Raw genomic sequence first — 15,446 nt, 5'->3', positions numbered from 1 at the left:
TGTAAGAACAGGAATCACTCACAGAACTATTCCCTTGATTGTCCTTGAATCTCCCCGCCACACTTGCCATCCTCTCCGGCCCACCCCAGCGTGGAATGCCGCACCCTTTGAGAACCACTGCTCTAGCTTCTCCTCTCTTCTTGACACCATCCGCACTGGGAGATCTCTGCCACATCCCTTCCCCGTGGCCCCTGCGCTTTTCTCCTGAACAGGCCACCACTAAGAGCAATGCCATGCGTTGGGCAGGTGGCCTTAACAACCCCTCAGCCGCCAGAAATCTATGGTGTGGGGGCACTCTCCTGCAGTGCTACACCTGTGGGGCTGCAAAAACCTTCCCTGTTGAATTTCCACTTGTGCAGCGGCCAACGACACAGGGATCCTACTGGGGGGGCGGGGGCAGGGAAAGCAAAACAAAACTGGCATGCAGATTCGAAAAGGTGGTGCTTATCCACCCTGCAATTTAATTAACCGTGGCGGAACAGACTCACGCCTGTGATTCCTGGTGCCAGGTCTCTCTGGGCTTCCCCGAAGGCAGGGGTGGCCAACTCCCAAGAGACTGTGATCTGCTTACAGAGTTAAAAACTGGCAGTGATCTACCCCCTTTTTGGGGGTTCGGGTCAAAGTTGTTGAGCTTGTTTCAGGGAGGAGGAAAGCCCCGGTTTGGGGGGGCTTCAGGTCGAAGTTGTTGAGCTTTTTTGGGGGAGCTAGTGATCTATCAAGCAGGTGCGGGTGGTTAAACCACACAGCCTAGGACTTGCCAATCAGAAGGTCGGCAGAATCCCCGAGACGGGGTGAGCTCTCATTGCTCGGTCCCTGCTCCTGCCAACCTAGAAGTTCCAAAGCACGTCAAAGTGCAAGTAGATATATAGGCACCACTCCGGCGGGAAGATAAACGGCGTTTCCGTGCGCTGCTCTGGTTCGCCAGAAGCGGCTTAGTCATGCTGGCCACATGACCCGGAAGCTGTACGCCGGCTCCCTCGGCCAATAAAGCGAGATGAGCGCCGCAAGCCCAGAGTCGGCCACGACTGGACCTAACGGTCAGGGGTCCCTTTACCTTTACCTTTTAGTGATCTACCACAGACGTCCAGTGATCTACCAGTAGATCACGATCTACCTGTTAGACGTGGCTGCCCTAAGGCACCGGTCACTGAGGCTAAACCGTGGCCTTCAATCGGGATGGGCACATGAGACTAGGCTTTCTCTGCAGTGAGCAGGGGCGGGTGAGAGCGAAACTGGACTTTGCATGGGGGCGGGTGGAACAGAGATAAGATAAAACTTTTGTTCCCAGTTCTTTGGAGCATGAGAGAGCCTGGGAGAAAGTGGGGGCAGGGAGAGAGTGAGAGCGGGAGGGTGACTCTTCCAACAGGCTTTTGTGAGGTGTGGGCTGATGCCCGGGTCTTTGTGGGCGGGGTGGTGGTGGGGGCACAAGCGGGAACCGAGTGGCTCAGATGTGCCGTCATCCCTCTGGAATTTGAAACCTCCCGTGCTCAGCTAGAAAGAAAAATCGCCTGCGTTCTCCCTCCCACATCTCTTCTCTCAAAACCACTCTCCTTCCTTGAATGGCTAAGTTTCACTCTCATGCAGGCCAGCCTCCCTGGCCCCTCCTGGGTGACCCTTTCAAAATCACAACTCAGCCCTGACTCACTCATCCTTTCCCTTGCCTCTGACCTGCATCATCGCATAATGAGCAAGCTCCCCAGACAGGTCCTTCTGACTGTGCCATTGGAACAGTTTCAGCATCTGTTTCCTCTGTTTGTATATATCAATATCTGATAAGGGGTATGATCCTCCCCAGCGGTACCTGCTTGGCTGGTAAAACTAGGGCCTTCTCTCCTGCTTTCGGCTCCGCCGCAAGACTGTCTGAACCGCAGCTTACCAAGGATCTGTCCTGGAAAGAACTGGCTGCCCAAAACTTCGTCCTGCAATGCAATAGGAGATATATAAAAGCCCTGAACCTCACTGCTCACTCCCAGGGTAGTGAAAATGGTTGGCATCCGTGCCCAGCTGGTGTCCACAAACAGAGACAGCTACTTGAATCGCTAGGAAGATCTGGAGATCTTTATCTCATTCTGTAACCCTTCCACCACACCAAAGATTCCCCAGAAAAGCTGACAAATTATCAGTTTTAAGTACAGTAGTACTTCTGGTTATGAACTTAATTCGTTCCGGAGGTCCGTTCTTAACCTGAAACTGTTCTTAACCTGAGGTACCACTTTAGCTAATGGGGCCTCCCGCTGCCGCGTGATTTCTGTTCTCATCCTGAGGTAAAGTTCTTCACCCGAGGTACTACTTCTGGGTTAGCAGAGTTTGTAACCCGAGGTGTTTGTAACCTGAGGTACTACTGTATTCACTTTGCCTCTGAATATCATAAAGCAGTGTTTCCCAAACTTTGGCTCTCTAGCTGTTTTTGGACTACAACTCCCATCATCCCTAGCTAGCAGGACCAGTGGCCATGGATGATGGGAATTGTAGTCCGAGAACAGCTAGAGGCCCAAGTTTGGGAAACCCTGCTGTAGAGCAACTCTTGTATGAGGACAGGGACTTTTTGGTTTAGAGAAAAGGCAAGTAAGAAGGGTAGGGTATAAATAATAAAAATTGTTGTTGGGTGGCATGAGAGAAGGCTATTAAAGTATGCCAGGCATTGGGGAACAGTTTTTCTCCCTCTCTCATTATGCTAGAACTCGTGGATGTTCAGTGGAAGATATCAGACGGATAAAAGGAAGTCCTCCTTCATGCGGCACATAGTGAAACCTGTGGAACTCTCTGCCACAGGAAGCTGTGATGACCACCAACTTGGGTAGTTTTAAAGGAGGCCTGGACAAATTTGTGCAGGATAAGACCATCAGTGGCTGCTAGCCATGCTCTGCCTCCACAGCTGGAAGCAGTTACTGGAAACCGCAGGGTGGAAAGAGTTGTCCTGCTAGCAGGTTTCCCACAGGCATCAGATTCATACCTGACAGGTGCTCAGCATGACTTGGGTACGCCCAGTGTCCCAGGGTTATGTGTGACCAAGCACTGCAACACAGACCCATTTTTCAGACTGGGACACCGAGGGGAATCGCCCGGCAGAAAACGATGGTGAAATAGCATGCCATGCCTGCCGCAAGAGTGACAGCTTGTGCAACCAATGCAGCTCTTCCTGTTTTAATAGTGCCTTGCGATGCCAGTCAGATAGGCGGGGTGCTCTCTGAAAAATGATGTGCGATAATGAGGAGAAAGGGTTAAAAAATGACTGCACAGTTGTTCACCAAAATTTCACTCTTACACATTGGTCAGGGCAGGTGATAGTTTCACTTGTGGGCACTTCCTGTGGACATACCATCTTTTAAATTTATTTTTGCAAGTCAATTTCCCCCATTAAACTTAATCTTTACATATGAATTCCAGATTCCAAATTTCTTAGACATTTCTTTTTATCTTCCTGCCTTTTCCTGCTGTTCCTGATCCCATCCAATCCCATTTATATACTGCATTCTAATAAATCAGAATTCTTCTAATTTCAAATATCTATTTCAAATATTACCAATTTTCTGCTGCTGTTCATATTCCAAGTTACTGTGGAGATATGACTTCCAGGCCTCATGTTCTGCCAGCAACAGAAGACGGACCATCTCTGGCCTGGCTGGGCAGAGACAGTGCAAGGCTCCTCTCCACCTGCCTTTCATCGATTGGACACATTTTAGGGGACCCCAGGCCAGGTTCCTCGTGGTTCCTTGAAAACCTCAGCCCTGCTCTCTGAAGGAGTGTCTTCACCCCCATCGTTCAGTGAACCACCATCGTTCACTGAAATCAGTACCGAGGGCCTTCTGGCGGTTCCCTCACTGCGAGAAGTGAGGCTACAGGGAACCAGGCAGAGGGCCTTCTCGGTGGTGGCGCCCGCCCTGTGGAACGCCCTCCCGTCAGATGTCAAGGAAATAAACAACTACAGTTATACCTCTTGTTACGTTCAGTTCAGGTTATGTCTTTTCAGGTTGCATCCTGCGGCAACCCAGAAGTACCTCGGATTAAGAACTTAATTCGTTCTGGAGGTCCGTTCTTAACCTGAAAGTGTTGTTAACCTGAGGTACCACTTATCTAATGGGGCCTCCTGTTGCCGCCGCACGATTTTTGTTCTCATCCTGAAGCAAAGTTCTTAACCCGAGGTACTATTTCTGGGTTAACGGAGTCTGTAACCTGAAGCGTCTGTAACCTGAAGTGTCTGTAACCTGAGGTACCACTGTACTGGAAAGGGTTATTTCAGGGTTTCGCCGCTCGTGCATGCGCAGACACTCAAAATGACATCACGCGCATGCGCAGGAGCGGTGAATTGCGACCCGCAGACGCGGGTTGCGTTCTGCTCATGTTGCGAACGGGGGTCTGGAACAGATCCTGTTCGCAACCAGAGGTACCACTGTATCTGACTTTTAGAAGACATCTGAAGGCAGCCCTGTTTGGGGAAGTTTTTAATGTCTGATGTCTTATTGTATTTTTAATATTTTGTTGGAAGCCGCCCAGAGTGGCTGGGGAAACCCAGCCAGATGGACAGGGTGTAAATAATAAATTGTTGTTGTTGTTGTTTTCACTGCACAGCCGGGCTGTGGCCAAGACGTCTGTGACAGATTCTTTCGGCTGGGTGGGAGTGGATGAGTGGGCTTGATCAAATTGCATCTTCTCTCTCTCCCTGCTTTTTGTGATCCTCTGATTTCATATTCCGGATGTGTGGCTGTCATATTCCCCCGCAGTCATAGGCATTTCTAAGCTCGGAACAGTCTAATCCTTTAAGCCTCCCCGAGTAAGAGAAAACATTTCCTCCTTTTCACCATCTTCCCACGTCTTCTCTCTCCTCCGTTTTCTCGCTTCCTCCCCACGCTCTTAAAACACAGCCATGGCGAACCCAGTGCCCCCCAGATGTTTCGAAGCTGCCCTCCAAAACACCAGCAGGGCGCCAGGTTGACCAAGCCTGCTCCGAGGGAGGGAGGGCAACCCAGATCTTGCAGCCTCGCTTCCTCCTCTTTGTACCCGTGCCAGGAAGTTGTACATTCTCTCCTTCCCCTCCTGGATTTGGGCATCCTTGGCTGCGCCCTGCTCCTTGCCAGCAGGGCCGGCGTCGAAAGGATTCCTTTGGAAACCTGCTCCTCTGCTTGAAAATAGTAATTTCGAGCCGCCACGAGAGAAATCCACGCGCCGGCACTTGCTCCAAGCTGGCCCATGCATAATGGATGGGGCTGTGGGTAATTATGGGTCGTCCCAGGAGAGCCGAGGAGGGGATCAGTTAGTGGATGAACACGCCAAGCTGGCAGCCAAAAGATGGCACGCGGAGGTCTGCCTTTCACCTCTCAATCTCGCACCGCTGGTGCTTTTCCTCCCGACACGAAGGGAAGGTGACAGATGGCCTTGGCTGGGAAGGAAGGAGTTGGCCGCAGTTGCCCTGGATCTGGGACGGCGGGGGCAGAGAAGCCTGCGACTCTCCAGCTGTTGCAGAACTACAACTCCCATAAGCCTCAGCTGTTGGTTGGAGCTGATGGGAGTTGGAGTCCAGCAGGGCCTGGAAGGGCAAAGGTTCCCCAGCCCAGGTCTAGAAGGAATGAGATTTTTTTTAAATCTGCAAGCTGCCTTGTGTTCCTGGCAGGGAAAATGGCGGGGTAGAAATAAATATATAATAACAACAATAATATACAGTATCAAGGGTGGGGAAGCCTTTTCTGCCTGAGAGCCATGTTAGCCTCCTGGGGGCCACATTCCAGAAGAGCAAAACTGGGTGGAGCAACAGGTTATCATTGCTATTTTGTCCATTTATATCCTACCCTTCCTTCTGAAGGAAGCCAGATAGAAGAGTCTTGACCTGAAGACAAGAGGTGTCTGCATGCAACAGTGCATTCCTCTCTCCACCCAGGCAATGAAGCGTATTTATCACCATCCAAAGATACCGGGTGGCGCTGTGGGTTAAACCACAGAGCCTAGGACTTGCCAATCAGAAGGTCGGCGGTTCGAATCCCCGCGACGGGGTGAGCTCCCGTTGCTCGGTCCCTGCTCCTGCCAACCTAGCAGTTTGAAAGCACATCAAAATGCAAGTAGATAACTAGGTACCGCTCCAGCGGGAAGGTGAACGATGTTTCTGTGTGCTGCTCTGGTTCGCCAGAAGCGGCTTAGTCATGCTGGCCACATGACCTGGAAGCTGTACGCCGGCTCCCTTGTCCAATAAAGCGAGATGAGTGCCGCAACCCCAGAGTCGGCCACGACTGGACCTAATGGTCAGGGGTCCCTTTACCTTTAAAGATACCTGTATAGCTCAGTTGGTTAGAGCATGGCGCTAATAACGCCAAGGTTGCAGCTTCGATCCCTGCATGGGATAGCTGCACATTCCAGCATTGCAAGAGGTTGGACTAGATGACCCTCGGTCCCTTCCAACTCTACAATGCTACGATTCTGTGATTCTATATATCCCAAGCAGACAAAAGCACTGGAGGGAAATGTGGGTCAGGGCCCTGTGGAGTTTGGCCTGGGGATGCCCAAACTTTTTTCAAAGAGGGCCAGATTTGATGAAGTGAACATGCAGGCCGACCAAGGTTGTTGTGGTTTTTTTTAGCATTTTACTCCAGGACATATACTGCCACGGGGGCCGGATTAGGCACCCAAAACGAACTTTGGACATGCCTGGCCTAGGGAGTACAGTGGTACCTCGGGTTACAGACGCTTCAGGTTACAGACTCCGCTAACCCAGAAATAGTACCTCGGGTTAAGAACTTTGCTTCAGGATGAGAACAGAAATCGCGTGGCAGCAGCAGCGGGAGGCCCCATTAGCTAAAGTGGTACCTCAGGTTAAGAACAGTTTCAGGTTAAGAACAGACCTCCGGAACGAATTACGTTCTTAACCTGAGGTACCACTGTATTTTGACAGCCAAGCAGAGAGGTTTGGAGGGCCATATTTCACCAATACACCTAAGGTTCCTCACCCCTCCTTTAATTAGTGCTGAAGATTGCCAACTTTTCCCCCTTGCCTCTGCTCCTGCGCCTGTGAGTGCCACTTGATCTGCTGGCTTTTGAAGTGATTGTGCTGATCGTCCTGCCATGAAAAGCTTTGCTTTCAGGTTTCTGCACTTTGGGATGCTATTAAAGGCACAGCAGCAAGATGGGTCAGGGCTTTTTTTTTAAGCCTGCTGTCGACTAATTTCATTTAAAAGTGCTCCTCATGCGTTGCCTCATTATCCCCATGTACATTATTCTAACAGTTCTGTGAAGTAGTAGTTATTATCATAATGCCCAAGGGAGCCGACGCCGATTTTGTGCAAGGCTGCCCAGTGAAAGAATGCACGAAGTCTGAACCAGAAGGAGAGAAACATACATAAAAATTGAGCCCCAGGTAGCCAGGACAAGGGTTCTAGTCCTGATGGAGTTTCCACTGCAAGGGAGGGGACAAGAGCACACTTTCTCTGTGGGTTGAGGGTGTGTATGTGTGTTTTGCTTCCTTTCCTTTCCTGATGGGCCTTGCACAAGCTTCTGGCATGTGATGGGCAGAGCCGGAATGCCCTGTGCCATGAAAAGCCCCAGAGCGTCTGATGGCAGTGACGAACGACAGGGGTTGTCGCCTTCTTAAGCAGGCGGAAATTGAGCAGTGGGCGCTTTGCCTGGCAAGGAAAAGTGATGCAAGCACACACAAACACACATGCCTTCATTTGCTTCATTTCTTCCTGGCAGGCCAGTAAAAAGGTGCGGTCGCAGAGACCCAACACGTAAGAACATAACCTATGGTGAGTCAGGCCAATGCCCCATCTCAGAGTGGGTGGTGCTGCGGTCTAAACCACAGAGCCTCTTGGACTTGCTGATCGGAAGGTCGGTGGTTCGAATCTCCAAGATGGGGTGAGCTCCCGTTGCTCTGTCCCAGCTCCTTCCAACCTAGCAGTCTGAAAGCATGCCAGTGCAAGTAGATAAATAGGTACCACTGCAGCAGGAAGGTAAACGGCGTTTCCGTGTGCTCTGGCTTCCATCACAGTGTCCCATTGCGCCAGAAGCGGTTTAGTCATGCTGGCAACATGACCCGGAAAAGCTGTCTGTGGACAAACGCCGGCTCCCTTGGCCTGAAAGCGAGATAAGCGCCGCAACCCCATAGTCACCTTTGAATGGACTTAACCGTCCAGGGGTCCTTTACTTTTTTTACCCATCTCGGTCTGTATTGCCTGCCCTGACTGGCAGTGACTGTCCATGCTTTCAGGCATAAAGGTAAAGGGTAAAGGGACCCGTGACCATTAGGTCCAGTCGTGGCCGACTCTGGGGTTGTGGCGCTCATCTTGCTTTATTGGCCGAGGGAGCCGGCGTACAGCTTCCGGGTCATGTGGCCAGCATGACTAAGCCGCTTCTGGTGAACCAGAGCAGTGCACGGAAATGCCGTTTACCTTCCCACTGGAGTGGTATCTATTTATCTACTTGCACTTGACGTGCTTTCAAACTGCTAGGTTGGCAGGAGCAGGGACTGAGCAACGGGAGCTCACCCCGTTGCAGGGATTCGAACCGCCAACCTTCTGATCGGCAAGCCCTAGGCTCTGTGGTTTAACCCACAGCGCCACAGGCATGGACACCCCTATTTTCATCAGAGAAAAGTTGGAGGGTATGCTTTTTACCCAGACTGTGTAGAAAAGCCAAGTGTGTTTGTGTACGCATGTGCGGTTGGACGGGTGGGAGAACAACTCAAAGGGTTGTTTGAACACTCTCTTGAAATCGTAAACGCGCCTACTGGCCAAAAAGGTCAGTGACCTTAGCTTAACCACTGGACCTGATTCTTTATTTTTTTTCAGTAACCCAGAAACTTCCCATGCACCTCTACACACACACACACACACACAGAGAGAGAGAGAGAGAGAGAGAGAGAGAGAGAGAGAGAGAGAGACTCACACTCACACACTGTAGCCATCAGGCCTCGCTCTCTTCAAAGCGCTGAGGAGAGATGAAAGGCAAAATCCCGGCATTCATCCCCTCTCAGGGCTGCCTTCACCCTTATGCTTAAAACATCAATTGTGTGCCGAAGAAAAGCTGCGCATTACAGGCCGTATGAATTATGCACGCTGAGCTCATTCGCCTCCATACATCTCTATTTTGCATAATTTATATCGCTCCTTGCTAACCGCGGCGAAAGGAAGGCAACCTGGCTAGCGGAAATCCTGATCTGCGCCTTCCGAGATTTCATCGGCGGTTCACCCCTATGCTTCCGAGTGTTGAGAGCTAGAAACTTGGTGGATAAATATTGATTGCTTGCAGCCATTTGTTGCGTCGCAGGCAATTCAGGGAGTGGCAGATATATATTTGTTGAAAACTACGATGGCTGAGATTCTCCTGGTGTTGATGTGCCTGATTTTGCACAGGGCAGTTGTGCAATGGATGATGTCGGCCTGAACATTTTAGCTTTAGTTGTTTTGTTTGTGCTTTTACTTGACGTTTTATCTCGTGAGCTGCCCTGAGATCTTGCGATGAGGACGGTGCATAAATCTAATAGGTAATACAATAATAAAAAACAATGCAGCCCTCTCTAATCAATATATTGCCATTCCTAGAACTAGACTTGGGTCTTGGGGGAGCCTCTTGTGTGTTCCCTCCCATGGCCGGGAATTCAACTTGGAAGAATGCTTTGCCCTCATCCTTCCCCAAAGGTCCAATCCCTGAAACTGCAGTGGGATGGGTGCGGTGGGGGCACCAGGGGAGAGCAGAAACCGGGCTGCTTGCCTTCCCTCTGTGGTGTGAATCACAGTCCATTCAACCTTCCTATCTGCCAGTACAAACCCCCTGCAATTGCTAATCTGCAGCGTAGAATTAAGGTGCCACCTAGTGGTTGAAGATTGCAGAGTAAGAGAAATAATAATAAAAACACAATCTAGAATCCTGGCCAGTTAAAGCCCTGTTCTGGGTTTACACGAAAACAGTAAGAAGCGCCTACTGGATCAGGCCTGCAGCCCATATAATCCAGCACCCTATTCTCACATGGGATCACCCAGGGAAATCTGCAAGCTTGACCTGAGCCCAAGAGAGACCCTTCCCTTCCATAAACTAGTGTATCTGAAGAAGTGTGCATGCACACGAAAGCTCATACCAAGAACTAACTTAGTTGGTCTTTAAGGTGCTACTGGAAAGAAATTTGTTTGTTTGTTTGTTTCCATAAACTGGTATTCGGAAGCTTTGCTTCCTCTGGCTGTGGAAGCAGAGCACAGCCATTGTGTCTGGCAGCCACTGAGAGCCCTCTCCTCTATGAGATGCAGGGCTGTGTGTCTATAAGAGCCATGAGACTCTTAATCTCAGGGCTGCGTGTTCAAGGCTCACGTTGGCCAGAATGATCCCTGCATTGCAGAGGGTTGGACCAAATGACTCTCATGCTTTCTTCCAACTCTACGATTCTACGATCACAATTCAGCAGAAACAATAGCGGGTCTTGCGGCACCTTAAAGATTTAGACATGTATTCAGGGCATGGTGCTTTGCGGACTAGATTCCACATCATCTACAGTGGTACCTCTGGATGCGAACGGGATCTGTTCCGGAGCCCCGTTCGTATCCTGAAGCGAACGTAACACGTGACTGCGCATCTGCGTGGTGCGTTTCACTGCTTCCACGCATGCGCGTGACATCATTTTGAGCGTCTGCGCATGCGCGAGTAGCAAATCCTGGAAGTAATGTGTTCCATTACTTCTGGGTCGCCGCAGAGCGTAACTTGAAAACGCCCAACCTGAAGTGTGTTCATTCTGAGGAATGACTGTATTGCATGAATTGTTATCTTTGGATGAGAGGAATATATACAGTGGTACCTCGGGTTAAGAACTTAATTCGTTCTGGAGATCTATTATTAACCTAAAACTGTTCTTAACCTGAAGCACTACTTTAGCTAATGGGGCCTCCTGCTGCTGCCGCACCGCCGGAGCACGATTTCTGTTCTCACCCTGAAGCAAAGTTCTTAACCCGAGGTACTATTTCTGGGTTAGCGGAGTCTGTAACGTGAAGCGTATGTAACCTGAGGTACCACTGTATAGGCACATGGGCAGAGGTGGGGCTCAGTTTAGCGCAGCCAATGGCCAGGAATGATGAGGGACAGAGGTTTCCTGCCCCTGCCGCAGAGAGGTTGTAAACACCGGCGTCCAGTTAAATGCTATTAAATGAAAAAAAATACGGGCCAGGAACTAAATTATGGCTTAAAACCTGTGCAAAATCAGCACGGTGACCATTTGCAGCATCAGTAATTGGAGACCACACATTCATCCTGGCATTTGTTGAGTAGATTTGACCCCTCTAGTCGAAGTAGAAAACCACTGTGTCCGTTCACACCCAAACAGGCTCAAGCTGTGCGTCTGCCAAACCCGGCTCTCTGAAAACCTCAGAGTTCCTTTTCTAGCCACAGTTGTTCGGAGGGGAGGCTTGAAAACAGGTGAGCCCCACTTGGCCAGCTGAAATCTCAGAAGCAGCAGTTGCTGAAAGAGACTTCCAATAACCAGAGGCCTTGCCCCATCCCCATGTTTGTAGGAAATTGTGGAAAGGAAAGGAAACCGTGCTTGGAAAAAATGTTCCATTTAACATTTGTTAAAAAACCCGAGGCATTTTTGTTGGGGATTGTAGGGAAAGACCTGCCAAAAAAGCTGAAAAACATCTTCATGTATGCAACAACGGCCGCAAGAGTTCTGGTAGCACAAGGATAGAAGACTGAAGAAACCCCAACTAAAGGATCATGGCAAGAAAAATTGATGGACTATGCAGAACTGGCAAAACTGACATATAAGCTACGGGACAAGGATAACTGTGACTTTAAGGATGAATGGGAACCCTTTACAAAGTATCTGAAGACGCAACAAAGCGAACTGGACTCCTTGGCAGGTTTTGAATAAACATTCACAAACTTTTTATTGATAATAATCAGCTAAATAGTTTGAGGATCTATACAACTTTGTAACATGCAGAAAACAGCAGTTTCAGGGAAACCAAAGACTGGAACTGAGGGAAGTCGGGGGGTGGGGGTTGGGTGGGGTTCTGTGGGGGGAGGGAGGAAAAATGGGGGGGGACCAAGGATGATATGTTTTTGGATAATATGTCTTGTTTTAATTTAATAAAAAGAAAACCATGCAAACGCTCTCTCCCTCCTTTTTTTTGCGTAAGTTATACAGGTCGCTGAATTCGCCTTTTCCTGTTGCACAGTTTGGATTACCTTGGTGCAGGATTTATTTTTTTAAAGAATGATTTTCACCTGTGAGATCTGCTTGGTGGAATTGGGTGACTCCAGGTACAGATGACAGTTGGGCGGCCATCACCCTCAGGCCTGCTTTTAAAAATGGGTTTTGGTGCCAGCTCCACGCAGACTTATCCTTTGACCTGGGAAGGAGCCCAGGAGCGGGGAAGCTGCAGCCCTCTTGATCTTGTTGGGCTACAACTCCCATCATTCCTAAGAACATAAGAAGACCCCTGCTGGATCAGACCAGTGGCCTGACGGAATCTGGAGAGCTGCAGCCTCTCTGCTCCTGGGTGCCGCAGCGGTGGATTTTCTGAATGTTTGAGGAGGGTTTTGATGTCTTGCGTACGTCAGAAATGGGGAACTTGTAGCTTGCCACATTTTGCGGAACTACAACTTCCTTCGCCTGTCATGGCTGGATGTAGAGGAGTGGTGGGAGGCTCCAGCTGGGGAATCCCCGGGGGAAGAAGGCCCAGAGCCAGTTATTGATGGCGAGACGGCGGTGTCTGGTCAAAGGGTGCAGACTGGGAGGAGGAGCTGCCCGAAGCTGAAGAGGCAACAGGGTTTTGTGAGCAGGAAGAGGCTGGGGCAGAGAGCAGTGCAGAATCGGAGGCAGGAGAGGAAGAGGGCCAAGAGACAGAGATGAGGCCGGCTGCTGGAGAATCCAGGGAGTCCCTTCCTCCTGCTGCAACCAGCTCCCCTTCTGCCTGATCTCCCAGAACATGCAGAGAAAAGAAGAGGGCAGAGCAAAGAGAGACAAGACGATGGAGCCTTAGGCTGTTGGGGAAGGAACCAGGGAAAGGAACCTTGGAGAAGAGTAGGAAGGTGGGGACCTTCAGTCCTCGCAGCTGCCTCATTGGGGAAAGACCTACTGGGAAGAGTTGCTGGGATCATTCTTCTTCTTCTTCTTCATCTTCATCTTCTTCTGTGATCCCTCGTAACCGAGTAAGATTGTCTTCCATAAACACAGTTAAAACAATGAGTCCGTAAGTGACTGTGGAGGCCAATTCTGGATCCACACGTCCTTCCACAGTGGGGACATAGGTTTCCGGGCGGAAGTTGATCACGGTGTGGATTTGCCAAGCGTGCCTTCCCCTTAGCTCGTTTCTCCCTTTAGTCCTGAGTTCGAGCGTCTTCAAAACCCACAACACCTTTGGTAAAGGCTGTTCTCCAACTGGAGCACTCGCAGGCCAGTGTTTCCCAGTTGTCGGTGTTTATCCTACTTTTTTTTAGATTTGCCTTGAGAGAGTCTTTAAACCTCTTTTGTTGTTCTCCAGCATTATGCTTTCCATTTTTAAGTTCGGAGTAGAGTAGTTGCTTTGGGAGACGATCATCAGGCATCCGCACAACGTGACCCTGCACTGTTTTGGTTTCTTTGAATAAAGAGTTAACTTCAATGACACAGGGTATTTTTTTTTACTGACATACGCCTGACTCTGGCTCCAGACATCACCCCTGGTCTTGGCCATGCCACCCAACAACACCTGCAGGAACAAAGCTCCCCCACTCCTGAAGCAGCCTGATGCGCAACACATGTTCACATGGGCCTCCGATTCACAGCGTTGCTTGCTTTCTTTCTTTCTTTTGTCCAGATAAGCCCAACCTGGAAGGGGCAGGCACCACAGGGGGGATCATTGGTGGCCTCATTGCGGCCATCGTGGCCGTGGCTGTGGTGGCTACCGGCATCCTGATCTGCCGCCAGCAGCAGAAGAACCGGATGGATCGCGAGGAGGACGAGTAAGTGACTCAGTTTGCTTGAGGCTGAGGGCTAGGATCCAGATAGGGGACCTGGGAGATGGGCAACGGGGCATGGCAAGAAAGGGATAACCTCTCCTTCTCCTCCTGCCATGGTTGGTCTGGGTTCTGGGTTCAGATTGGGCAGGTGAAGTGCCGTTGGCAACAAACACCACAGGCTTGCACAAGTCTAACTGAAACAAATGAAAATGGTTTAGTTCATTAATATTTATTTATTTATTTATTTATTTATTTATTTATTTAGACATACATACATACATACATACATACATACATACATACATATCCCGCCCATCTGGCTGGGCTTCCCCAGCCACTCTGGGTGGCTTCCAGCAAAATATTAAAATACAGTAATCGAACGAACATTAAAAGCTTCCCTAAACAGGGCTGCCTTCAGATGTCTTCTAAAAGTCTGGTAGTTGTTGTTCTCTTTGACATCTGATGGGAGGGCATTCCACAGGGCGGGTGCCACTACCGAGAAGGCCCTCTGCCTGGTTCCCTGTAACTTGGCTTCTCGCAGTGAGGCCGCAATAGAGAATCAATATGATGGGTCTACAATGCAGGAACAGCGACCCAAATTTCTAGGGGATTGGCTCAGCCTTGGCCAACCTGGTGGCTTCCAGATGTTTTGCGGTCCAAAACACCTGGAAGCCACCGGGTTGGTGATGGATGTAATTATTTCTGCACTTTTCCCGTCTGCATTGTTTGCCTAGGTCCTTTGCTATTCCTTTATCATAGGCCTACTGTTTTGATTCTCTATCGCAGGGGCTCTCTGTCCTGCCAGATGCTGTTGGACCACAGCTGCCACCAGCCATTGACCATTGTCCAGCGCTGGGTGGGCTGTTTTGGGAGACGCAGGTCAGCAACATCTGGAGGACCAGAGACTGGGTGTCAAACCCTTTAAATCTGGCCTACCATCTTTTGAGTAGGTAGCCCTTTTCGCTGGCATCTCTTTACCCATTGGGGTGCAAATCTGAACTCAAGATTAACACCCACTACCTACAGCAGTGGTATTCAACCTTTCGGAGTCCATGGCTCCCTTGACCCACCTAAAGCACATTAAAGCACATTATCTCCAGCCAGCCAGCCAGCCCTGGTAGTCAGTAGTTTGGCAGCTTACATCCTCACCTGACCGTCTTCCTTCCTGCCATCTTTGCAGCCAGGAAGGGCCTCCTGCTTACAAGCCGCCCCCACCCTGCCAGTTGTCTGACGAAACAGAACCGGTAAGTATCTGTGGCTTGAAGTAGCCAGGATGTGCTCCTGACACACTGGGTTATTTTTTCAGGCTCTGTTTTGGGGGGAACAAAATTATAACAGGGTCCCCATGCGAATTGCAGGTGTCAGGTGATAACTTCTAGGGTAGATCTAGGGCCCGGGACAATAGTGGGTAGGACCTGTACCAAAGGGAGATGGAGTCAAATCCTTCCCAGCTCAGCCGTAAAACTCACTGGGTGCCATTGGGCAAGGGAGGCTCTTTCTGTTTGACCCTGGTGTTAATGATGGCTCACATTTCCCTGTATCTA

At 50.0% G+C, this 15,446-nt stretch overlaps 1 protein-coding gene across 2 annotated transcripts in view; it reads left to right on the top strand.

Annotated features, from left to right (window-relative positions):
* Positions 1-15,446, top strand: part of NECTIN2 (nectin cell adhesion molecule 2) — a 95,018-nt gene that overhangs the window by 74,562 nt on the left and 5,010 nt on the right. For both annotated transcript variants that reach the window (XM_053397839.1, XM_053397837.1), the window contains exons 6-7: positions 13,761-13,905; positions 15,083-15,146. In XM_053397839.1, coding sequence (XP_053253814.1) covers positions 13,761-13,905; positions 15,083-15,146 — 209 coding nt within the window. The remainder of the gene's footprint in view (positions 1-13,760; positions 13,906-15,082; positions 15,147-15,446) is intronic.

The sequence above is a fragment of the Podarcis raffonei genome, chromosome 8 (assembly GCF_027172205.1).
Source record: "Podarcis raffonei isolate rPodRaf1 chromosome 8, rPodRaf1.pri, whole genome shotgun sequence".
Lineage (NCBI taxonomy): Eukaryota > Metazoa > Chordata > Lepidosauria > Squamata > Lacertidae > Podarcis > Podarcis raffonei.
This window is presented reverse-complemented; position numbering and strand designations above follow the sequence as displayed.